Source organism: Anabrus simplex, chromosome 7 (assembly GCF_040414725.1).
Source record: "Anabrus simplex isolate iqAnaSimp1 chromosome 7, ASM4041472v1, whole genome shotgun sequence".
Taxonomy (NCBI): domain Eukaryota; kingdom Metazoa; phylum Arthropoda; class Insecta; order Orthoptera; family Tettigoniidae; genus Anabrus; species Anabrus simplex.
The window spans coordinates 159,727,265-159,753,871 of NC_090271.1; the positions used below are offsets into that span (position 1 = coordinate 159,727,265).

The 26,607-nt window shown below is 39.5% G+C and overlaps 1 protein-coding gene across 4 annotated transcripts in view; it reads right to left on the reverse strand.

Moving 5' to 3' along the window:
* The window catches only part of nebu (nebulosa), a 168,473-nt gene that overhangs the window by 21,923 nt on the left and 119,943 nt on the right, over positions 1 to 26,607 (reverse strand). For 3 of the 4 annotated variants that reach the window (XM_067151406.2, XM_067151407.2, XM_067151405.2), the window contains exons 2-4: positions 22,389 to 22,527; positions 8,063 to 8,307; positions 6,402 to 6,923 (exon numbers count right to left, since the gene is read on the reverse strand). In XM_067151406.2, coding sequence (XP_067007507.1) covers positions 6,402 to 6,923; positions 8,063 to 8,307; positions 22,389 to 22,491 — 870 coding nt within the window. In that variant the 5' untranslated portion in view covers positions 22,492 to 22,527. Of the gene's footprint in view, positions 1 to 6,401; positions 6,924 to 8,062; positions 8,308 to 22,388; positions 22,528 to 24,499; positions 24,680 to 26,607 lie in introns of those variants that run through there. The other variant, XM_067151404.2, reaches the window with a different exon arrangement.

The following is a 26,607-nucleotide window of genomic DNA, read 5'->3' on the forward strand; positions in this document are numbered from 1 at the left end:
TACGGTTTGTGTAAGGCGACGTTGAATCTGTTGAGTAGGATCTTTCTTTATTACAGAAAAGGAATTATTACTGAAGAAATTTTTGGTTTTTTCAATATAATCAACTTTATCCATTATTACAGTAGTGTTACCTTTGTCAGCTTTTGTGATAATGAGGTTATGGTCTTTAATTTTCTTTTTAAGGTTAAGAATGTGTGTACATTCAGTGAAGGGAATAATATTGCTATTATCGTTGGGGGTGTAAATCTTATTAAGTTTTCTTTTTACGTCAAGTCTAATTTTGTCTTGTAATTCTAAGGGCATTGTATTGATAGCTAATTCAGATTCAGTTATTATATTAAGTACAGTGTAATTTTTATTTAAGTTAGGCCAGTTATGTTTAGGGCCTTTCGATAGGATTAAGTAGTCATTATTAGGGACGGGAATTTGCCTATTTTATTCCTGTGTTCGGAAACGTAGGCTTTTGGGATATAAATCCGTTTTAGAGTCTTTTCAACTATATTTCATTGGTATTATTGTGCCTATAAATGCCTATTTCAGGGGTTTGTGCCTATTTGGAGTATAATTGCCTATTTGATGCCTTTGACTGTATTTTTAAAAAGCCGATTTTCTTCCGGTACATTATATTGTAGCTAGTGTGCTCGACAGAATTATCTTCTCTTTTCTCAATATCTGTTTACCCCACGAATGAAAATGGGAATTCTCAGAAGTCGCCGGAAATAGCTCTAGGGAAATTTCCATCAGGAGAAACAAGGAACAATTTGACCTTGAAGCCTTCAACCCTCCAACCTCCTAAGACATATGCGAGAACCAGTCAACGTCGAACTATGTTGCACAACCCATATGTCCTGTACCTCACTTTCGATGCGAACTGTTGTACGCGTACGCTTTATGTTCAGAACGTGTTGTGATTTATTGTGAAGTGGAAGAAGAAGTGTGTTTACGGCAATGCCCAAAGAAAAATCGTTCGGCTGAAGCAGTTAATCACAGAGGATTCCAATTTCACTACGGATGGAAGGGTAGTCTGTCAAGTTTGCTGTAAGGAGGTAAGTTCGTTTGTTCCTTTTATCGTCTTTTGTAACTGAGAACTATGATCGCCTATTAATTTAATGTAATATGGCAAGTTGTTTTTCTGCAATGCTGCATTAGTTGTGAACTTTCAATAATTTACATTGCTAAAATGTAAATAATCGTTAAATTACTGAACGAGGGGTTAGAACGCCAGTAATAAAATGGAGTGGCGTATGGCTTTTAGTGCCCGGAGGGTCCAAGGACATGTTCGGCTCACCAGGTGCAGGTCTTTCATTTTGACTCCCGTAGGCAACCTGCGCATCGTGATGAGGATGAAATCATGATGAAGATAACACATACACCCAACCCTGTGCCAGCGAAATTAACCAATGGTGGTTAAAATTCCTGACCATGACGGTAATCGAACCTGGGACCCCTGTGACCTACGGCCAGCACACTAACCATGTAGCCATGGAGACGGACAAAACGCCGGTGGTCTCTTGTCACAGAATGGATGAAAATTAAATCAGTATTTTGAACTGTGATTCATTTCCTATGAAAATAGTGTTTTACAACTGAAATGCAATTTTTAAAACTCCCTTTAAAAATCGTGAATGCTATTACACTTCCGCTAAGCCTTCGCCAAACACATGTTGCAGATCCAATGTAGCCTGGCTAGGACGATGCCACAGCGTGTTTTACAAGGTTGCTAAGCCTATCTTTACAAGAGCAGGCCAGCAAAAAGACCGTTTGTCTGGATTGGTGAGGTCTGGTTAGTAACCGTTGTGCTTGGGAGGTGGGGGTGATCAAAGAGAGTCTGAGGCCGTAAGTTCCCAGGTTAACAAGCCTCTAGCATCCACTCCAGAGTCTTGCTAACTAGTTCAGAACGTGTTGTGATTTATTGTGAAGTGGAAGAAGAAGTTGATAAGTTGACAATTTCAAATTACGCGGCTTTTAATTTTCAACGAGCGTGGCAGCCTTGTGTGCACACATGATGCAGGATCTATTGCAAGTAACAGAAAATAGTCTTCATGACAGCTGACCCAGATGACCAAAGCTGGCGAATAGAAACAAATAAAATGTTCACAATTCTGAGATTTATATAGTGCCTCCGTTTTCATTCTTCTATATAAGTAAGAATACTGCAAGGTCCTTGGCAAGCATAAAGGACGGATCTCTCCTCTACGTTACTCCTATATCGTTTCACATCTTTTTTATTATATTTTTCAGCTGGTGAACTCGATACGATACTGCCAAATTATAACTGAAAATCCTTGAGGACATATTTCCGTGTAAATTACTAATTCCCTTGTTCCTACTTTAAAATTTAGTACTTTTAGAAACTTCTTCTCTAATAGTCTTTATTTATGAAACAAATGCCTGATATATACTAAGCATTATTGCCAATTATCCCAACTGTAGACATTTAAGATATAGGGACAATGTAATTTATGTCAATTTTATTATTTTTCAGATCAAATGTGAGAAAAATACCACAATGATCTACTTAGGAATACTGCGATCGTCGCCATAAGACCATTGTGTGTTGATGCGCCATAAAGCAACTAGCAAAAAAAAAAAAAAAAAAAATACTGCGATGTATCTGATACAAGTACAGAAATATGTACCAACGCAGCCTTTCTACCAATCCACTATGGGCAGCGACCAACAACCATTTTCTTCAGGCCTATGCACTGCAATGTTGGAACTAATATGCCCCTGCACAAACCAGAGCATCTTCAAATTTTAACAAGCTGCCGAGAGCAATCACCAAATTGGAGGAGAGTGCCATGCCCCTGGTGGAGCCATTTAGGATTGTGGAAGAAGTCAGGGGGAAGTTTTGACTGAACCTCTGGGAATAAAACCAGATGAAGTGACTTCATTGAAGCTCTGTCCAATCACTTCATGTGATGTTGAGAGATCTTTCTCTCAGTACAAAAACATTATGCATGAGAGAAGAACAAGATTGTTACCGGAAAGCATTGAAATGTTGCTTGTAAATTCCTTTTATAGTAATTGAATGTGTTATTAAATTACGAGTAATTTTTTTCATGCCTATTTTACGCGTTTGTGCCTATTTAAATGCCTATTTTGGCTAATTTAAGAGCCTATATGCCTGCCTATTTTAACTGTTTTTAGTGCCTATAATTCTCGTCTCTAGTCATTATCATCTAGGATTGTTTTGGATAAGTTGACAACAGGGGGGTGAAACTTACTAATTATATTGTCGTGATTTTTCGGTTCTTTAGATTATTTAGTAAAAGGTTTTCTTGTCATAGAGATGTTTTTGAGATTGTTGAGCTTTCTATCTAAAATTGATTGCTTTTTGGAAAGTGCAATGAATAACTTATCTTCTACAGGGGTTTGATCATTGTGTTATGAACATCAACTGGAATTGCTTTGGCACGAAATAGTGTTAATTTTTTGCCTGTGATCACTGTGTTAGTTGTTTTTAGACCTTTGTGACTTAATTTTTGCACTGCTTTGCTAATTGGCTGATGACAACACTTCAAATGTGTTGAAACCAGTCCCAAATGAACAGGTTGTAACCTCTATTTGGTTCAACTTAACAACAGAGTATTGAAAGGTGGATCCTTCCTTCTGTTTAATACTGTATACACAAATTCAAAGTTCAACTCGACTGTCAGAGTTTAAGTCTGATACAAACACTCTGAACAGTTCGAAGATATACTTGGTCAGCGCTTTGACGAACAGTAATGCTGCAGCGTGGAGAGTCAGGCTAGCCTCCCGGCTGAGACTGTCTGATTTGGGTCAAGTGTACTCACCTTATATTCAGGTTGGTCTCCTATATCATCAGATAGCGTGATATCTTTGAAGTTGATTATCTCAAGAACCTCGACGGATTTACTTGAGATTCACAATTGGAGACTTTTATGCGATCCTCTTCAAAATGACGTATCTCCTGAGTCGCTGCGTTTATTATTATAGAAGTTTTAATTTTTTTTTACATCGAATATTCGCGAAGGGGTGACTTTCACATCCGGAACATACCAGATCAGGCAGGCTACACGTAGCGTCAGACGGGCGGCCTATCTTGTTCCTGCAGCTACGTCACTCATACACAGCTGTCGCTGGCTCAAGCCGGCTGGCTTCTCCGAGCGTAAACAAATAAAGTTCGCAGTGAATGTCTTGCATGAAGATGAAATATAATTAATCGTCAAAAAATACGGCATGTACCGCTCGTAACTGGTACAGTACAAAGGACAGGTCTCCACTGGTTACAGACCTTGGAAAATAATCACCCAAGGTTTCCACTGTGAGTTGCCAGCGGTGGTGCAGGTGCTGAATACCATTTGCTGCATGTGTATCGTTAACGTGTAACACCTCTCTTAGAAATGCTGTTATGATGTCCTCTTGGTTAGCAAACCGTTGTCCACGTAATGGCTTCTTAACTTTGGGGATTAGATCATAGTGACATGGGCTCATATCAGGCGAATAAGGCGGGTGTGGAAGAACCTCCCATCCCCACTATTGTAAGCAACACTGAACAATGGCTGCTGCGCAAGCTGTCGCGTGTTTGTGTAGGATTATGGCATTGTCCAAAAGATCTGGTCGTTTGGTCCGCACTGCACGGCGCAATAGGTACAACGTAAAAGGATTTGTAATAAACTTCAATGACAGTGTGCCCCTCATGCAATGGATGACACACAAGAACACCTTGAACATCGTATGCCAGGATTACCATAACCTTATTGGGCGACTGATTTTGTCGAAACTTGTGTCTCCCTGGTGACCCCTGACGACAGTTCAAGTTCATAAGCACGTGCTCATGTTTCATCGACTGCAAGAATGTAATTCAACATGGCTCGTCCTTCTTGCTGAAACCTCTCCAGATTGATGCGACATGTTTCGTAACGAGTCCACTTCGGTACCTCAGTTAAGCGATGTGGCACCCACTTTGGACAAAGTTTACGCATCTGTAGGTCCTTGTGTAAAATGCGTCGTATTGTTGCCGCTAGTACTGCTGTATGTTCATGCAATTCCGCTAGAGTCCAGCGCCTGTCCTCATGTAAACACTGATCGATCACCATTATCCGTACATCCTTGCCCATGGACGGCCTGGGCGAGGCAAATCGGCAGTTGATACTCTACTCCATTTGAACGTCTCCACCCACCTCACCACTGTTCTATAGGGCATGGCATGCACACCTAATGCTTCTCACAGCTCTGCATGGCATTGGCGTGCATTTCTGCCATGGGGAACTGCTATTTTAACATACGATCGTTGCTCCTGCTTGTCGACTTCCATTTTGTGACGCTCTCACTCACACACTGAACTTGGGGGCATGCTTAGAACCACACTGTTGTTTACATACACCATCTAGTGGCATCATACGCAAGTACATTCTGTACGTTTCCAAATGCATGTCTTAGATTTTCCGTGTTGTCTCCTGCTTGCAAGGAAAAAAATAGTTGCCATGGCTTACGACTCGACCTACGTAGCTTTGAGTGAGTGTGACAGGGGTTTCATGCAGATGAATGACATTAAGAACATCTTTAAAGATGGAACCTGTATCTAGTCTTTTATTTGAGAAAATGACTGGACCTCCTCTGCGTCTATAAGAATTTTCCAAATACATGTATTTGCAGCCACTTCCCACATGTCTTTCTGCATTGGAAACTAATGGCAAGCAGAGATCGAGGAACACCTGATATGATGAACAAATGGTATGACTTTTAAGACCTTTCTCATATGGGAATTCATTTATTTTTCTCTAAATGTAAATAGCTTACAGCTGTTATTAGTTAAAATAAATAACTATAACAATAAACTCTTTTTCTGTACATTATTAATTTATGGCTCTTATTATTCTTGCTTGTTTAATGTGTAGGAAAATGACATTAATGATCATTATGGAGTACCGAGAGAGTTGGCTACACTATGCTACAAGCTGTGAGCTTGCATTTGGGAGATGGTGGGTTTAAACCCAACTATCAGTAGCCCTGAGATGGTTTTCCATGATTTCCCATTTTTACACCATTTTTCCCCATCTTAATACTGACCTGTCCCATAGCTGAGATGTAGAACAAATAGATATTATTATGGAGTTAGGCTTTAAAATTAATTCAAAAATATAAGAATTCTTTTGAGTACTTCAGCAATTTTTAGAAATCAACCTGAGCAGAAGAACACTCATAATAGAGATGAAGTTCATACTATGAATAAAGTCATTGGATAAAGCTTTGCAAATTAGCAGACTTGGATGGCAAGGCCATGCAAGGTCAATGAATGAAGGTTTCCGATTTTAAGCAAAGAGGGATAGAAATGGAGGCCACAATATTAGCAGGATTTTGGTGGTGCTAGACTGGTTTTGAGAGGAAGGAACCTATGATACAACATGCATGCAGTTTGGTTGCAGTATACTTACAGTAAATATTTGGCCAGCATAGAAGATTACTGCATTTACTCCACTCAGTTGCTGGAACAACATGAGACCCATAGATATAAGCATCGCTTTCTTGGCTGCTTTTGTGGAGAAAGCTTCAGAGAAAGATAACTTCTCTCTTTCTGCCTTCTCTACTGCATCTTTGATTTCTCTGATCTCCAGATCTATGTCGTAATCTGGTCCTCGAAACCATTGCAATGATTTGCGGGCCTCTGCCTCTCTTCCACAGCGCATGTGTTGCACAGGGGTCTCTGGCATAAAGAAGAAGATGACGCCAAACACAATGGGCACTAATCCACATACAACAGATAGCCACATTAGCTCCATAAAACTCCCCAATACATAGACGAATAGAATGCCAATTGTCACCATAAGTTGAAAGAAGCTTCCAAGCTGGCCTCGAATATCTTTTTCTGCAATCTCACTGGTATAAACAGGGGCTGTCAAACTGAATGCACCACCTGTCATTCCCACAATGAATCTTCCTGCAATGAACATGGCAAGCTGCAACAAGAACATACATTTAGTATCATATACACCATATTCAATTAAGTGAAATAAAAAATAAATAAATCAGAAAAACTGATGAGTGAAAATGATGACAATTGTTATTTTACAGGGTCTAACACTGTAGTTATCAACACTTTACTATGATAAAATAAAAAAATGGGAAACACTAGAAAGAAACATATCTGTCATCGGCCCCCTATGGTACAAGAGGAAATAATTTAAAATTTACCCAATGAGTGTGATGGCACTTAGAATTTGTCAAAGTCGACTTTCTTGAGAATGTCTGGAAAATTGGCCCAATGACTACGACATCCATATTTGAGGCAACCCCTTCATGTTTTATAAGCAGGGAACGGATTTATATGTACTAATATTTAATTAAATTTGTGTGTGTGTGTGTGTATAAAGTTATTTTTAATGAAATATGGAATTATATATGGACTTAAAATAACAAAAATTATCATTTGCAATTTTTGGAGGTGCTTATGATTTAAATATCATCTTTATATTAAAAGGTTACTGCTCAAACTAATGCAACAACATGTGAAGAAATCGTAAGATTTATATTAATGATGGAACATCTGAATCTGAACACACATACAAAAGTCTTTCAAAAGATTGAAAAATACATTTTTGAAAAACCTTTTACTCTTAAAACCATTCACATCTGTGCTATTGCACAGTTCAGAATTTCCACCAAGCAAGAATGACTTAAACAAGAAGGTTTCTTTAGGTCACCATCGCCAATGATTCATGAAACCGGTACGAGACTCTTCCTCATCCACTATACTCACAAGGCCTCTTGTTAACCACCTTGTTAAATATTTAGATAATTTTTTTCTTTTGGCAGGAAATTGTTCAGCACTGAAACATCAATTAAATATACCGTCAAGGAATTTCTTACGTCCAGACGTTGGACTTCTACAAAATGGATACAAATGCACTTGTATGTTGATGGGTGAGGTGTTTCATCTTAGGTGTTCATTATGATTAATAAAAGTATCTTTGTCACAGAGTTCCTGTTGTCTTAAGTTTCACTTCTAGATCTGACATTTCATGTAATAATTAGCAGACATCAGAGGTCTTTAAGTAACTTAACTACATGTTATACAATATAAAAGCAATGATCTTACCGAGTTACCAAAGATGATTAAGAGCCAGCCTCCCACAAAAGGTAAAACAAGCCCAAGCATTGTCCATTTACGACCAAACTTGTCCATAAGGAAACCGATGGGGATAACAACAACAGCTGCTCCAAGGGCCATAGCTGCTCCAATCCAGGACTGTGCCGAATCATCATAATTATCTTCAGTTAGTGGTTTCTTTGCAGGCGATGTCCAAGCCAACACATTTCCCAACGCAAATGCTCCCAAAGTTACTAAAAGATAAAGAGGATAAACTGCTTGTCAATGCAGAAATTTGTTTAAAATGAAGAAAGAGAACCTCTAAGGACAATAAACACACCATTACACAATTCATAATAACCTACAAAAAAGTAACTCCTAAAGTTACAAAAAAAGTTAAGACTTATCAAAACATGGGAAAGATGTTACTGCTTAAGGAAGCAAGGGTCAACTTTGTTCGTACCTTTTCATTACTTAACCCTTGAATAATATGCAATTGATTTTTTCATTCCAAAAAGTAATGTACAATCATCAGAAAAATATTTTACTTTTAATATTTAAATACATTATTTTGAAGGGGCACATTTAATCTTGTCAACCATTTAGATTTTTTTGGTCATTTTTATATTTTATTTACATAGGGCTAATGATTGGTTTTAAGTGGGAAGTTGTCATGCTTTTGGTTGAATGTGTAATGGATGTTTAAACTTTAATTTGTTTTTGAATGGGCAGATCTTGCCAATATTTGCATACATTTGTAAACATGGGTAATTAAAATAAAGCCAAACTAATATTATATTTTAATACTGAACCTCAGAATATTAAAAATTAACTGAAGCCTGTGTATGATTAGACTAATATTAGATAAATTTGGATGAAATTAAATTAATTACAGTTGTTTTCTATTTTAATTTTTTAAGTCACAGACTGCATTTCTTTAAAGGATGCAAGTCTTGAAACATTGAACATACATACATACATACATACATACATACATACATACATACATACATACATACATACATACATACATTTCATACATACATTTCATACTGAAGTGATGTCGGTAGGGGAAAAAAATATGGAGAATCGAATGTTAGATCTGGAATACAAAACTGAAACGGGTTGATTATTTCAATTATTTAGGATATGTATTCCCCAGATTTTAAATTGAATCAAGGAGCAGCAAAGCTAATGCAGTGAGCTCGCAGTTGCCATCAACAGTATTCTGTAAGAAAGAAGTCGGCTCCCAAACAAAACTTTTATACCGGTCCGTTTTCAGACCAACTATGATGTATGGAAGTGAAAAATGGGTTGACTTAGGTTATCTTATTCACAAGTTATAAGTAACAGACATGAAAATAGCAAGAATGATCACTGATACAAAGAGGTAGGAACAATGGCAGGAGGGTACTCTGAATGAGAAAATAAGGGCTAAGATAGGAATAAACTAAATTGATAGTTGTACGCATAAACCAGCTACGGAGGTGGGGTCATGTGAGGCCCTAGGAGAATAGTGGACTTAGTCATGGAGGTTACAAGTAGGAGACCAAGACAGCAGTTAGACTCAGTTTCCAATGATTTAAAGATAAGAAGTTTGGAACTAAATGAGGCCACAGAGCTAGTAATAAATAGAGGATTTTGAAGGCATATAGTAAATTCATTGAAGCTTGCAATCTGAATGCTGAAACCATTACAATGGTGGACATTCTTAACTACAAAACACAGACACATATACATGAATGATGTGTGCTTGCAATGCGCGGGTCAGATACGAAACTATTCACCTATTTGTGCGATGCCAGCAGAGCTGCAGTAGACCTATGCTACAGAGACGGACATTGCAGTAAGGCTTGTACCCGCTTCGAAGCGGAATAGTTTTTTGTTCTCTGACAAATCACATTGGGGGTCCTTGTATGCAAGATTTATTTTTTTCATTTTCTTCATCTCGAAAAGCCAGGGTACATGGGGTTTCAAAAGTTCCATTGCTAAGTTCTTCAGGTAGGCACCACGATCCAGTGGAGTTCCTGTATTCAATTTGAAAATTATATAGCTGTTAATCAATCCTACATACATTAGTGTGAAAAGTACCAATAATGATTTATATATACAAACTATAACACAGAAATTAGTGCAAATGCAACTGATTGCGCATGAAGTAGAATGCTCACTACTGACAGAAGCTGACAATTTCTTCCTCCACGTCCCTTCTCAAAGTCACAAATTCACGTGTCAATGCATATGTCCTCACAAAGCTGCTGAGTAAAAGTATACCTGGGGTAAAGTTTGAAACTACACGCTGTATAAAAGACCGGCTGATTTTCAATGAACGTGAGCATTTTGCTCATATAGTAACCACTGGTGGGTTAAAAAATCCTGATTCATTCAGCAATTCAAAGTCAAAACAAGATGAACCTTAATGTTTTGCAAATATGCACGGTTGTGCAATTAACTGAAGAGGCTACTACCATACTTTAGTCTTTATAAATGTCAATGCTCATGAATGCTCTCAGAAAAGCCAACAAGTTAGGTGTTAAGTTCTGAAACAAAATACAGTACTGTTCATTGCTACTACACTAGTGACACCTAGCAAGTTCCCCAGCAAGGTGGAACTAACTGTACACTTTTGCAAACTTGTAAAGCAGAAATAACAATACTCAACTGTTGAAGAGAATGAACAGCAAGGAAGTAAATTCTCCTTCTGCACATATTCAATGCTGCACATTGAAGGGTTAACCTTATAACACATCATGGAGTCTATAGTTTTAGACAGAATTCAATCCATGGAATAAAAACTTCATTTCAATAATCCCTCAACTTCTGACATATCTGGATTGTAACTGCTTTGATTAAAAGCTAACAAAGTTGCTGACATCTCTCTTTCTCACTCTATATCTGGGGTAAAGAACACACCATTAGCTATGGGTGAGGCCATACTTCTACTATTTTGTCTTATCTTTCTTGGCTGCGAGGTATCCTGTAATTTTGATAAGAACATTTATTTCAATAGTGATCACAGACAATTATACAAGTATTTGTTTTCTGTTTTTTAACAGAACTGTACATGATTGTAAAATGGGGATAATTCCACCTAATCAATACTGCTTAACTGTACATGACCGAAAAAGTTATTTTGGCAGTTACTGCTATCACGCATTCATTGATCAAGCAGAAAGATCTAATTATCAGTATAAAATACATGTTTCTTGTTCGACCATACAATAATATATTAATTATATGTGGTATAACTGTAACTTAATGACATATATTAATGTACTGTTGTTAATCCAACTATCTATTTCCAACTGACAATATCCGATATTGAGGAAGAGACTGGCCTTCAAAAGGCAGAAGTATTCAGTCAGCAGTATGTAAAGATTGTTGGTTACAAGGATAATGTCGAGACAGAGGAAGAGACTGGCCTTCATTTAAACCGCAGTGGTACGTATAAGTTAGGAAATTTGTTTAGAAGGGTAATAGGGAGGTACATTCAAGGAAACGGGATGGCCTAGGGAGCGGTGATAAGGGAACAGGGAAGTGGAAATCAAGTAGGGATGACATAAAATTGTTAGTGCTGAACTGTAGAAGTATTGTAAAGAAACGAATAGAATTAAGTAATTTAATAGATATATATTTACCAGATATTGTAATAGGAGTTGAATCATGGCTGAGAAATGATATAATGGATGCAGAAATTTTCTCACGGCACTGGAGTGTGTATCGTAGAGATAGGATAGGAAAGGTGGGAGGGGGAGTTTTCATTCTGGTGAAAGAAGAATTTGTAAGCTACGAAAAAGTTAAAGATGAGACACGTGAAATTCTAGGTGTAAGGCTCATTTCTAAAGATAATAGGCAACTTGATATATTTGGAGTGTACAGATCGGGAAAGGGTAGCACTGATGCGGATTCGGAATTATTTGATAGGATAGTCAGCTATGTGGGAAACGACATGGAAAGAAATGTGATTGTAGCGGGAGATCTGAATTTGCCAGATGTAAATTGGGAAGGAAATGCGAACGACAGGAAGCATGACCAACAAATGGCAAATAAGTTAATATGGGAAGGACAGCTGATTCAGAAAGTGATGGAACCAACCAGAGGGAAATATATCCTGGATGTGGTGCTGATAAAACCATATGAGCTCTATAGGGAAACTGAAGTAATAGATGGTATTAGTGATCATGAAGCTGTTTTTGTGGTAGTTAAAAATAAATGCGATAGAAAGGAAGGTCTTAAAAGTAGGACTGTTAGGCAGTACCATATGGTTGATAAAGCAGGTATGAGGCAGTTTCTAAAAAGTAACTATGATCGGTGGAAATCGGTAAATAAAAATGTAAACAGACTCTGGGATGGGTTTAAAGAAATTGTTGAGGAATGCGAAAACAGGTTTGTACCTTTAAGGGTGGTAAGGAATGGTAAAGACCCACCTTATTATAATAGAGAAATAAAGAGACTAAGAAGGAGGTGCAGACTGGAAAGAAATAGAGTTAGAAATGGCTGTGGAAGTAAGGAGAAATTGAAGGAACTTACTAGAAAATTGAATCTAGCAAAGAAGGCAGCTAAGGATAACAGGATGGCAAGCATAATTGGCAATCATACAAATTTTAGTGCAAAATGGAAGGGTATGTATAGGTATTTTAAGGCAGAAACAGGTTCCAAGAAGGACATTCCAGGAATAATTAATGAACAAGGGGAGTGTGTATGTGAGGATCTTCAAAAGGCAGAAGTATTCAGTCAGCAGTATGTAAAGATTGTTGGTTACAAGGATAATGTCGAGATAGAGGAAGAGACTAAGGCCAAAGAAGTAATAAAATTTACATATGATAATAATGACATTTACAATAAGATACAAAAGTTGAAAACTAGAAAAGCAGCTGGAATTGATCAGATTTCTGGGGATATACTAAAGACAATGGGTTGGAATGTAGTACCATATCTGAAGTACTTATTTGATTATTGTTTGGTCGAAGGAGCTATACCAGATGAATGGAGAGTTGCTATAGTAGCCCCTGTGTATAAAGGAAAGGGTGATAGACATAAAGCTGAAAATTACAGGCCAGTAAGTTTGACATGCATTGTATGTAAGCTTTGGGAAGGCATTCTTTCTGATTATATTAGACATGTTTGTGAAATTAATAACTGGTTCGATAGAAGGCAATTCGGTTTTAGGAAAGGTTATTCCACTGAAGCTCAACTTGTAGGATTCCAGCAAGATAGAGCAGATATCTTGGATTCTGGAGGTCAAATGGACTGTATCGCGATTGACATGTCTAAAGCATTTGATAGGGTGGAACATGGGAGACTACTGGCAAAAATGAGTGCAATTGGACTAGACAAAAGAGTGACTGAATGGGTTGCTATATTTCTAGAAAATAGGTCTCAGAGAGTTAGAGTAGGTGAAGCTTTGTCTGACCCTGTAATAGTTGAGAGGGGAGTTCCTCAGGGCAGTGTTATCGGACCTTTATGTTTTCTTATATATATAAATGATATGAGTAAAGGAGTGGAATCGGAGGTAAGGCTTTTTGCGGATGATGTTATTCTCTATAGAGTGATAAATAAGTTACAAGATTGTGAGCAACTGCAACGTGACCTCGAAAATGTTGTGAGATGGACAGCAGGCAATGGTATGTTGATAAACGGGGCTAAAAGTCAGGTTGTGAGTTTCACAAATAGGAAAAGTCCACTCAGTTTTAATTACTGCGTTGATGGGGTGAAAGTTCCTTTTGGGGATCATTGTAAGTATCTAGGTGTTAATATAAGGAAAGATCTTCACTGGGGTAATCACATAAATGGGATTGTAAATAAAGGGTACCGATCTCTACACATGGTTATGAGGGTGTTTAGGGGTTGTAGTAAGGATGTAAAGGAGAGTGCATATAAGTCTCTGGTAAGACCCCAACTAGAGTATGGTTCCAGTGTATGGGACCCTCACCAGAATTACCTGATTCAAGAACTGGAAAAAAATCCAAAGAAAAGCAGCTCGATTTGTTCTGGGTGATTTCCGACAAAAGAGTAGCGTTACAAAAAAGTTGCAATGTTTGGGTTGGGAAGAATTGAGAGAAAGAAGAAGAGCTGCTAGACTAAGTGGTATGTTCCGAGCTGTCAGCGGAGAGATGGCGTGGAATAACATTAGTAGACGAATAGGTTTGAATGGCGTTTATAGAAGTAGGAAAAATCACGATATGAAGATAAAGTTGGAATTCAAGAGGACAAACTGGGGCAAATATTCATTTATAGGAAGGGGAGTTAGGGATTGGAATAACTTACCAAGGGAGATGTTCAATAAATTTCCAATTTCTTTGAAATCATTTCGGAAAAGGCTAGGAAAGCAACAGATAGGGAATCTGCCACCTGGGCGACTGCCCTAAATGCAGATCAGTATTGATTGATTGATTGATTGATTGATTGATTGATTGATTAACGGGAACCACATGAAGGTAATCACCCTTAACTCAAACTGTGTCAAGTGTGTAATCTTGATTGGGCACTCTAAAGGCAAGGAGGTTATAATCGCTCGAGTCAAACTTACACTGATGAAAGGCCTTTTTCCATGCCTCTGGAAGTTCCCTTTCTTTCTGGCCTTCGCGATGACCATCAATTGCTCACAGGGTCACTATCTCACGTTGGCATTTATTCCCCAAAGCCAATATTCATACATGGTCAGCTATATGTTGCCATGAGCTGCTGCTTTTACATGGTGTGCGAATTCATTGTTCCATGAACGACCAGAGAAATGCCGCAGGCAGTTCCGTTCGAACCACAAAAACTTTCAATGGATTGTTTCTATATCAAGAATTATATAATCTCTCTTTCTTTGTAATTTCATGTTACTTTAATTTATCGGTACTCTAATTTCATTCTTTATAATATTGATGCACATTAAATGTCTTTATGCTCTAGGCCTATGACTATCATTTACAGTGTTTTGACATATGTCTTGGCAAATTTGGCAACTGGTATACTAGTCAATATAGAATCATAAATATAAATCATAATATACTATTAACCGTATTGTAGGCATACGCTTTTTTCTTTTTTTGTTATATGTCAGAACACGTGTATTAATAAGAAAAACTCTCTTGTGTAATTTGTTTCTTGCTGTTCCACAACAAGAAATACTGAAGAATACACATAAGGAAAATATAAACAATACAGTTCTGCAATTCCATCACCCCCATTCTACCATTTGTGTGTAGCAGGGCAAGTGCCTAACTTTTTCAAGACGATCCTGCATGTGTCGGCTGGAGTCAAAATAATATCTCTGTCTTGAACTGTACAATACACAGTATAACCCCAATTTTGCGTGAACTCTATTTAATGTAAACCCGCATTTAACGGAAGAAATTTCCAGTTCCGGAAATTATTCCATAACAGCAATGCAATTCAATTTAATGCAATTCACAACAGGGCAAAACCCGCATTTAGCGTTAAGGAAATGTTAAAATTCTCAAATACACAGTTCAAAAACTTAGGGGAACATGTTTTGTAATGTCTGGTATGTGAACATTAATTTAGTAGATGGGGTTCCAATGGTCGTACAGTATACCTTGAGACCTTAGCTACTCAGGGTATGTCAAATCGAAGTTATACTCCATCTGTAGGTATAGCCATGCATTAAACTGCCAGGTGACCCCTCAAAACAAATTGACCAGGCGAGATGGCCATGCGGTTAGGGGCACGTGGCTGTCAGCTTGCATCCAGGAGATAGAGTGTTTGAATCCCACTGTCAGCAGCCCTGAAGATGGTTTTCCATGGTTTCCCATTTTCACACTAGGCAAATGCTGGGGCTGTACCTTAATTAAGGCCACGGCCTCTTCCTTCCAACTCCTAGGCCTTTCCTATCCCATCGTGGCCATAAGACCTATCTGTGTCGGTGTGAAGTAAAGTCACTAGCAAAACAAATTGAATAGCGGTGCAGTGAGGTACAGAGACTACTGTGGTCATTTGAGCATGTTGTACGTAAACTAGCACATCCAATGAGACATCTTAACGAGGTTCAAGTCTCAAGGGCTGTCATTTTGATACAGGAAGGATGGACTTTTCGTTGTGTTGCTGTGGATCTCGATGTCTCTCCGTCAGTTATTCATTGCTTGTGGAATCGCTACAATGAGACAGGCCAGTTCACAAGGAGGGTTCGACAAGGTCGTGGACGCATGACAACCCCACAGGATGACATATCTGACCATCTGTGTGTTGCGGCATCGTTCAGCAACTGTCAGAGAACTGCAACAAGACCTCAGGAGGATCGCTGGAGTCACGGTGTCTCACCAGACAGTAAGGATCAGGTTAAGGGAAGTCTCCTTACGACCCAGATGTACTGTTCGAGTGCCTTGTTTAACGCAATAACATCGTATAGCTCACCTTCTGTTTGCCCGTACCCACATCAACTGGCAACTTCACCAATGGAGACCCGTGTTGTTCACAGACGAGTCCAGATTTCCCCTGACACAGCGTGATGGACATCGTGTATGGAGATGCCATGGTGAGCAGTATATGCCAAATGTTGTCCAGGAAGGCAACTGATTCGGACGAGGTTCTGTGATGATGTGGGGTGGCATCAGTATTGATGGCCGTATGGATCTTGTCGTCCATGGTAATCTTACCGCTGCAGGGTACATCGAGCAGATACTGCTACAGCATATGTTGGTTGCTGCATACGGTGTTGGCCCTGGATTCATACTCGTGCACGACAATGCCAGAGCTCATGTAGCGAGCATCACCAGTGCTGTCTTGCGAGAACTGGACATTCAAGAGATGGAATGGCTACCAGTAAGTCCCGACCTTAATCCCATCGAGCATGTGTGGGATAGGCTTGACAGAAGTGTTTGTGGGTGTCCTGTTCCACCGCAGACTCTCCAAGACCTTGGAACAGTCTCTCATTGAAGAATGGGACCTGACACCGCAACGTGACCTCCGTCGATTTATACGGAGCATGCCACGTAGGTGCTAAGCTGTGATAAATGCTTGTGGAAAACATATACCATACTGAAGCTCTCCAACTGTGATAGAAATCCACCCTGGAGGACTGTTATCACTGTTTTTGCCCCTATTTGGACATTTCAGTTTGTGTTCTGAAAATGAACGCAAATCCATCGATGTTCTTTTGTATACTTCAACAGTAAAGAATAAAGGTTTAGTTAGTAATATACCTGGGTGTGAGGTATAGTTTTGTGGAGCATGGCATATGTTGAAAACCATGTTCCCCTATTTTTTCTGAACTGTGTATTTATTTCTATTCATTTTGGTTATGGGATAAGAACATATGAAAACATGGCATAAGCTAGCTAAGGATGATTCAAGGCAGAAGAGAAATTTAGAGCACGAGCACTTAGAGCTAAAGTGAGACGTCGGTCTCGGATATACATCTGATGCGGCCGCTGTAGCAGAAGAGAACCCTGTTTTAATAACAATGTTATTATAACCTTCGAAAATTGCTATATTAAACTGTGCAACATCCTTCAGTTACAATGAGAAGCCTTTTACTGATTCATTTGTTATTAAGGGAAAATTTGGGCATGTTAGTTTTAATCCATTATCAATATTCATACACTCTACACTTATATTGAATGCGATCGATCATCTTCCGTATGGATTCCTCGCTACGCATGAGTGATACCAATATAATGGTCCGTTATTGGACATTATAAATTTTCCAGCTAACTCATTCTTGGTTGCCTGCGTTTCGCCCTCGTGTGCTAAGTTAGGCTCATCAGTTGGGACTTAGCACACCACCCAAGACGCAAGGCTAGTGCATACCGTGGAGGCCACTGCATAGGCTACTTGAAGCCACCAGCAGTGCCAATGCACTATGAGAGCTATGTCTCATTTCCAAAATTTGATGCCTGCCTGGCCATCCGATAATACAGATGTTGATTCCCAAAGCGAATTTAAAATATTTGTCCCGAATGAGTAAATTTATAATACCAATATAATGGTCCGTTATTGGACATTATAAATTTCCCAGCTAACTCATTCTTGGTTGCCTTTGGGAATCAACATCTGTATTATCTGATGGCCAGGCAGGCATCAAATTTTGGAAATGCGACATAGCTCTCATAGTGCATTGGCACTGCTGGTGGCTTCAAGTAGCCTATGCAGTGGCCTCCACGGTATGCACTAGCCTTGCGTCTTGGGTGGTGTGCTAAGTCCCAACTGATGAGCCTAACTTAGCACACGAGGGCGAAACGCAGGCAACCAAGAATGAGTTAGCTGGAAAATTTATAATGTCCAATAACGGACCATTATAATGGTATTATAAAGTTACTCATTCGGGACAAATATTTTAAATTATCTATGGGAATCAACATCTGTATTATCTGATGGCCAGGCAGGCATCAAATTTTGGAAATGAGACATAGCTCTCATAGTGCATTGGCACTGCTGGTGGCTTCAAGTAGCCTATGCAGTGGCCTCCATGGTATGCACTAGCCTTGCGTCTTGGGTGGTGTGCTAAGTCCCAACTGATGAGCCTAACTTAGCACACGAGGGCGAAACGCAGGCAACCAAGAATGAGTTAGCTGGAAAATTTATAATGTCCAATAATGGACCATTATAATGGTATTATAAATTTACTCATTCGGGACAAATATTTTAAATTATCTTTGGGAATCAACATCTGTATTATCTGATGGCCAGGCAGGCATCAAATTTTGGAAATGAGACATAGCTCTCATAGTGCATTGGCCCTGCTGGTGGCTTCAAGTAGCCTATGCAGTAGCCTCCACGGTATGCACTAGCCTTGCGTCTTGGGTGGTGTACTAAGTCCCAACTGATGAGCCTAACTTAGCACACGAGGGCGAAACGCAGGCAACCAAGAATGAGTTAGCTGGAAAATTTATAATGTCCAATAACGGACCATTATATTGGTATTATAAATTTACTCATTCGGGACAAATATTTTAAATTCCCTGTGGGAATCAACATCTGTATTATCTGATGGCCAGGCAGGCATCAAATTTTGGAAATGAGGCATAGCTCTCATAGTGCATTGGCACTGCTGGTGGCTTCAAGTAGCCTATGCAGTGGCCTCCACGGGGACGACATCTCCAAGAAGCTTTTAACATTCAAGAGCTCTGGTTGGGGACACGACGACTGCTCTCCTCTGCTTCAATGCAACGCATATTTTTTCTTCGGCCGGGTGACTGCTCAACTTTACTTATCACCCTGCCGAGACAACAAAGCATATAGGCTGGCACCACGTAGGAGGTCGGCCTTCCCACAATGCTCTACACCTGCCTTGCCCGCAACGTTCCTCTCGTCTTCTCAGACCAAGATGTCCTCGCTGCTCTTCGTCCGGCGGGTGCCTATGGTGCCTACCGGCTAGTCGACGACGAAGCTCAACCACTATCCGATGTACTTCTCTATTTATCCAATCCAGCCGACGTCTCTACCATCATCAAGAATGGCGCACGCATCCACAACCATCTCTATGCAGTTGAACCTACTCCAGAGGATCTTTTGGCTGAGCTACCAGACACCGACGACCCTCCGCCTGGAACCATCGATCCGCCCGCTACGACCACACCACCTCCCTACTGCTCACCCCCGCCCCCTTTGTCCTTCCCTCCTGTTATCTCTGCCACTACTCTAACCACTGCTACCTCCACCATTACTACCTCAGTTCACACCTCCTCTTCCCTTCCTATCACTACTACTGTTACCACTCATCCTTCCCCTCTCATGACATTTCCTTTCCCCTTACCTCCCTCCACTGACCCCACACACCCCCAGCGCTCATCACTTCCGTCATCTGAAGAGGGATATTCCCATCAAGATACTCCTGGCAACTTGGTACAGCCACCATTGGTCCCACCGCCTTCCACCGGCACTACCACCTTTAGCTGTGTCGTCTGCGGTGTGGAGCCCAGTCTTCCATCAGCATCTATCATCCAAACACTCCGCCAGACAGGGATACCAGTGCGCCGAGCCTTTCGGATCTATAACTCCGCTGGACCCACCTATCTCGTCCGCCTTCATCTGCCGACTGCTGAAGACGTTGAACGCCTCATCGCCACCGGGATCCACCTCAACGGCCGTCGTCATCGCATAGAACCATCTCGCTCACCTCCACAACCTTCATCTCATCCCTCCACACCTCGAAGTAGTCCCCGGCCGGCCCCACCTCCCCAACCACCTCCTCCATCATTTCATCCTTATCTCTTCCCGCCCCCACCTCCTTACTTTCCCCCACCTCCCTCTTTTGATATCCTTCGCCTTCTTCTAACTTCGCTTGTTAGCTTCTCCTCCTTTTATAACACCCTTGCCCTTCATTTATTTTCCTCTCACCTTGTATAACCCCTCTCCTCTTTGTTCACAGCTCATTTTGACATAATCACAACTGTATTCTCACTTCAATAAAGAATAAATACTTAGGAATAGACGCAATTCCCCTCCCATCTCCTAACTCTCCACATCCTTTACCCACCTCCTTCTTCCATCACATCTCCCCAACCCGCCCGCATCTCTTGGCCAGAGAGAGGGCGACACCCTCTAGGTGGCCCGCCCCACCCCTTCAGGGTGGGGAATGAAAGCATTTAAGCAGCAGCAGCCTCCACGGTATGCACTAGCCTTGCGTCTTGGGTGGTGTGCTAAGTCCCAACTGATGAGCCTAACTTAGCACATGAGGGCGAAACGCAGGCAACCATGAATGAGTTAGCTGGAAAATTTATAATGTCCAATAATGGACCATTATATTGGTATTATAAATTTACTCATTCGGGGACAAATATTTTAAATTCCCTTTGGGAATCAACATCTGTATTAACGCATGAGTGAGTCGATCTTCAGCGAGCCGAGTGAGCATTGGTCTCCTTGTAGTGTTTAAGAACCTTGGGTCTCCTCAAAACTCTGACTCATATAAACAAAACTCAGGAGAACATGTTTTCGCAATAAGTGCAATGACATTGACAGCAGTTGTTAACTCCTTAGAAATAAAGGCTGAAGTAAATGACTGCTTCTTTTTAATACTATGCACTGAAATAAAATAAGAATGTGATACTTCTCCTTCTCGAGATACGGCAGTGTGCGTAAATAATTTCAGAGGTTAGGTTATGTACTTCGCATCTTGTTAAATTTCAGAAAGGCTGTTCCTGTGTAAATTTACAGTGAAAATATTATTATTCTACAGGGAGCTTGAAATATGTTTTCATAATACGTGCGCGGTAAACCTAGGTTAAGTGACGCAGTTTGAAGTAAGAAAATGGAAATGTTTGCCATAAGCCTCTGGAATGATGCTACCACAGTTTTTAAGAATGAACCTGAATATGCGTGCTCAGACTATTAGAATTAGAAAAAAACGTGCTAATGAATAAGCCGCTGCTTGGAAAACATCCGCAAAAATGTTTAAACAAACAGATTGCTGCTTCATACCGATGTTAATGTGTTTTTTGCAAGTTTGGTATCTTTCCTGACTTTTATAGAAAATCATGTATAATGTTATAGGAACATCCTTAAACCAAAGCGGTTTTGCATTCACTGACAAAATTCTGTCAAAATGAAGCACAAACTGTAACTGCAGTACAGTGTGTTTTAATGCTGTTACTGTGTAAATAATGTATGATGGTACAATTTATGTGAATATAGGCAAAGATCTCTGGAAAAGGTGTGCTTTCTACTGAAACCTCAATTTAAGGTAAACCCTCATTTAAGGTTAAAAAAATACAGGTCCCTGTACAAATGTTAAATAGGGGTTCTACTATAAGTTCTACCTTTTCTACTTTTCCCACATCATGGTGGGGTCATGGATGCAATCTATGTCGTAAATGTGAAACTGGCTTAGTTTTACGGCCAGATCCCCTTTCCAAGCCTATGTGGAGGAAAGTATTCAGCTATTACGGGCATCACTGGTGGTTGGCAGTGAGGTATGTTGTCTAATTTAAGAGGGTAGAATTAAGACATACACTAATACCTAGGCCTCAAGCCAGAGAAATTCAGATGCAGCTAAATCCCTGGCTTGCCTGAAAATAAAACCCACGACCTTGGACTCCAAAATTACCACCAGTCTGGACCTCAGGGAAAAATAACTGAAGATCCTTGGCCTATGAGTTATGGGAGATCTGTAAATGTGCCAACATCTTACAACATGGAGTGTTGAATAAACTTTCTTATGCCCTTCAAAATATGACTTCCTCTGTCAGTTTTAAACCTGTGATCTTGGGATGCAGAGGTTGACAACCTACTCACACAAGTAAACAATGCCAGTAAAAGATAACGAATCACCTGTAGCCCTCTTGAAATAAACAGTTTTATGGGATAAGAAAATTCTAACCAGCACCACTCTGGGCTAAGAAAAAGCTGAACATTCAGTTTCTAGCCTGATGAAGTAATCTGAACTGACCTGCCAATGCAGCAACATACTGTGGCACTTTACGTGCTTTATGAGTGTCGCCAGTACTCGACACTAGGGTCTGCGTACTGATTCCAATCTTTGGATCCTCCATAGCTTCCAGCAGTGGCGTGATTTCGTCCTCAGTTGACTGAAAACAGAAAAGGAATTAACTTCAAACACATTTTGAATTGCAGGTTAACTTGATAGTTCACTTTGTACAAAAATATAACACTTCCTCTTGCCAATAATTAATAAAACAAAATACGTACACAGTATATTACTCTCATTCTGAAGGATACAATCATACTAAAAATTAGTCTTATATAGACTATCTCCCCTTATTAATTCATATTCTTCTCAGCCCCCGATGAGTTTGTTTGTGGTGCCCAGGTTCATCGGAAGGATGGGGTTCAACAGTCATTAAGAGGCCACCTCGACAGATCTTTATTGTGGATGCAGGAAGTGCAGGATAAGAGATAGCTGGATAAATACAGAGAAAGGAAAGAGATAAGGAAGAATACAGGTGGTAAAAGATCAGAAACATTAAAAAAAAAAAGTAAATATAGTAGAAAGAAACAGCTAAGTGGAACTTGGTCATATACAGAAAGATAGAAACAATGAATAGAACACACAATATAAGAGAAATAGAAAAGAATGCAAATGGACAAGGAAAATCTCCACATCTTCATACCTGCCTTCCTTGTCCTTTTATGTTTTCTTTCTAATGCTCCTTCTTCCCACAATTAACTGTCCTTGTGTTTATACTGTTAAGTGATCCTTTCGATGTTCCTATCTTTTTAGGCTATATGTAACAAATCTGCACTTGTCTGCTCTTGTAACTAACAACATGATAAATGTTTCATGCAATGTCCATTAAATACTTTTCCATACTCTTCTGCAACTGTTAATTCAGAACCTTGCAAATCTAAAGCAATGAATAGTCTAGTTTTGCATTAAAAGCATAACTCTGGGCAGTTTGCAAACAGTATTATTTGTATATAAATAAAAGAACAAGGTCAAAATTGTTCATAGATTTGAATGTCCCTAATATTACAGCAGTAAAAAAATTGCACAAAAGCATGAGAAATAGCCCAATGGACCACACATCAAAAGTTTATGATCCTATGTACAGACGCTTTCAACAAGCACCGAGCAGCAGAAAACCATTAATAGGTAGAGAAAAGGCTTTTCATTTAATGTACAACTCCTTGTATCCCTGTAAGTACCTAGGTGTTAATATAAGAAAAGATCTTCAGTGGGGTAATCAAATTAATGTGGTTGTAAATGAAGATTACATCTCTCTTCATATGGTTAATGAGGGTATCTAAGGGTTGCAGTAAGGATGAGAAGGAGAGGGTGTACAGTATAAGTCGCTGATGAAATCCTCATTACAGTATGGTTTAAGTGTATGGAACCCTCACCAGGATTACTTGATTCAAGAACTGGAAAAGAAAAAAAAGAAAGCACGATTTGGCCTGGGTACTTTCCGATCAAAGAGCAGTGTTTTGAAAATGTTGCAAACTTTGGGCTGGGAAGACTTGGGAGTAGTAATGAAACGAGCTGCTCAACTAAGCAGTATATTCTCAGCAATCGGTAGAGAGATGGTGTGGAACAACATTAATAACGAATAAACTTACGAGTTTTTAAAAGTAGGAAAGATCATGATATAAAAAAATAAAGTTTGAATTCAAGAGGGCAAATGTTCATTTACATGAAGAGGAACTGGAACAATACATTCCAACTTCTTTGAAATCATTTATGGAACGACTAAGTAAACAATTGATAGGGAAGCTATCACAGTGCGACAGACCTAATGCAGATCAGTGGTGACCGAGTATGGTTTGTGATTTGCAAATTTATATAGGCTAGCCGACTTCTGGTGCAGGTGAAAATGCAATAAAGAAAGTAAACTTGCCCGTTAAATGCACAAATAAAAAAAATTGAGAAGTAACGATGTTATTTTTGCGAATGAATAAATCATGAACGAACTTTTATTAAATATCTGTTTACATAGGAATTACAGAGTGACAAATTGACGAGTCACTCCACAAGTTAGGTTAGGTTTGGAGAGTGCTTGGAAGTCTAGAATCATTTAGCGATTTTGAATACAGGTTACTCACGGATCCTGCCACAACTGCACCATAATTAATGGCAGTTTTCCTGGGACTAAGCCGCTGTACTTCATCAGTCATGCTATGTAGACAAGATTACACCTTAACAATTATAAACAAGACAACGTCGGTGAGCCTGCGGAATCCGCTATGTGAAATATTTCAGGTTAAAACTTTGGCCGGAAAGGTTCAGTCTTCTAAGGTTCAATACTGAGCGAATTATTTTACGTGTGTTGCGGGTCAGTATTTCTCTCACAACATATCACATGGGTTTTTTTCAGGCGCAACAACAAACAATGAACAGCTGATCGTATAAAAACTTCAGTGTGACGCAAGAGATTGAACAGCTGGTAGCACCAGTCAGGTAGCACCAGCAGTCCAGCACGTTACCCAACTTACAAATGTTAGGTCATTTCAAAGGCTAATTATGGTTGCATTTAAAAATAATATGTATTCCCAAAGAGAACTTTCTTATGGGGATTTGCAGTGATCCAGGATTTTGATTACGATATCGCTTTGTGTTCAATATCTAATCAGCTAAAGTACTACAGGTTATACGCCAGATTACCGGAATTTTGTTCTGAAAAGGTCTCCTAACATGTTAGTAAATTTATTGATAAATATATTGTTTTTAAGCATTCAAATCTTAAATATTAGTATCCGAATATCCCTGCGTGTATTGTTCACATTGCCCAGCTGGTACTTTCGAGTACCGTAGGCCTAAATGTTATATGGAATTGTTGCTGTAGTACAGTAGATAGCCCATAAATTGTTTGAGACGAATATATCAGCACGTCACAAGATAATCCTATAGGGTACACTCAATTTTACAATGGCCATTGGTTATTATACTTCATTGTTAGAGTAATCAGGGATGGGCAAATTCTTGTATACATTGTGCACTGTACTGTTCGCTGTCAAAGTATTATGCATATGTGGCACTGCAGAACTGGTTTCAGACGGTTGAGGCGCTGGCAGTGGCGCCGACTTTGGGGGGCGCAAGGCGTTTTCTGCCCCCTCCCCCCGACAAATGATCTTAGGGGACAGAGTGTCATTTTACCTCCCCCCCATTCTCCTCCTAGATGTTAAGTCTCCTTAAGACGAAAAGCGAATTTGTCAATCACTATGAAATTGATAATACTGTCCACAATATTCTTCGTTCTTCTGACACTGTACTCCTTAAAAAGTTTTCACTTGTTTTAAAGTAGGCCTACAGAAGCGCCTTCCAAGTTCATTGTCCGTTCTTTGCGAAAACAAAAAAGCTTATTTCATTATTTTAAAGGAGATTCGAAATAGCAACTGTCAAGCCTAACATTTTCATTTTTTGAAATATAAGTATACTCATTAAAAGAAATTAACTCCTTCACTTTTACTTCAGGTTCAGCCGTTTTCGGAAAATCCACATAATGAGTCGGGGGTGAAAAGAAGTGAGAAAGATTGAATTCTTTTTATGAGGATACCTATATCTCCAAAAATGAAGTTACAAAAGGGAAAATTGGTATGTGGAATCTCCTTTAAAAATTAAGAAAAATGTAGTATTCTGTTTTTCGGAAAATTCATTTAAAGGGTGGGTGGGGGGATAAAGAGAAGTGAAAAGGAGTTGAATTATTTTAATGAGGATATCTCAAAAACTAAAGACGTTACAAGCGTAATTTTTTTGGAAAGTCCAGTTTAGGGCAGTCATGGGAAAAGAAGAGAAAAAGGGCAACCCAGGATGCATGGTTCATTTTCCTGCACGTTTCCTTGAAATCGCGAGAGAAACGGCGGCTAACAGCTAGTAAATGATAGAGTTATTGTTAAGGTGTCCACCTCCTTTATCTTCGCTGTGCTATCGTCTCTATTTTCGATATCATTGACATGCTGCGTGAAAAGCGAAGCATTGCATATCCTCAAGAGGATTCCTCAAACGCATCATGTTAATTTTCATGACTGAGAATACTGTTCGAACATGAAGATGGAGCCCAAAAATCTAGCAGTTTTGTAAGTAAATTGTGAAGCAGTGGGAAGTATCCTCTTGTCAGGGAATCCTTTGTTAAAAAAAAATTGAATTACTTTTAGATTAATAAAGTCACACTAGTGCAGTGCAGATGTCGTTTGGTTCTTCTTCTTCTTCTTCT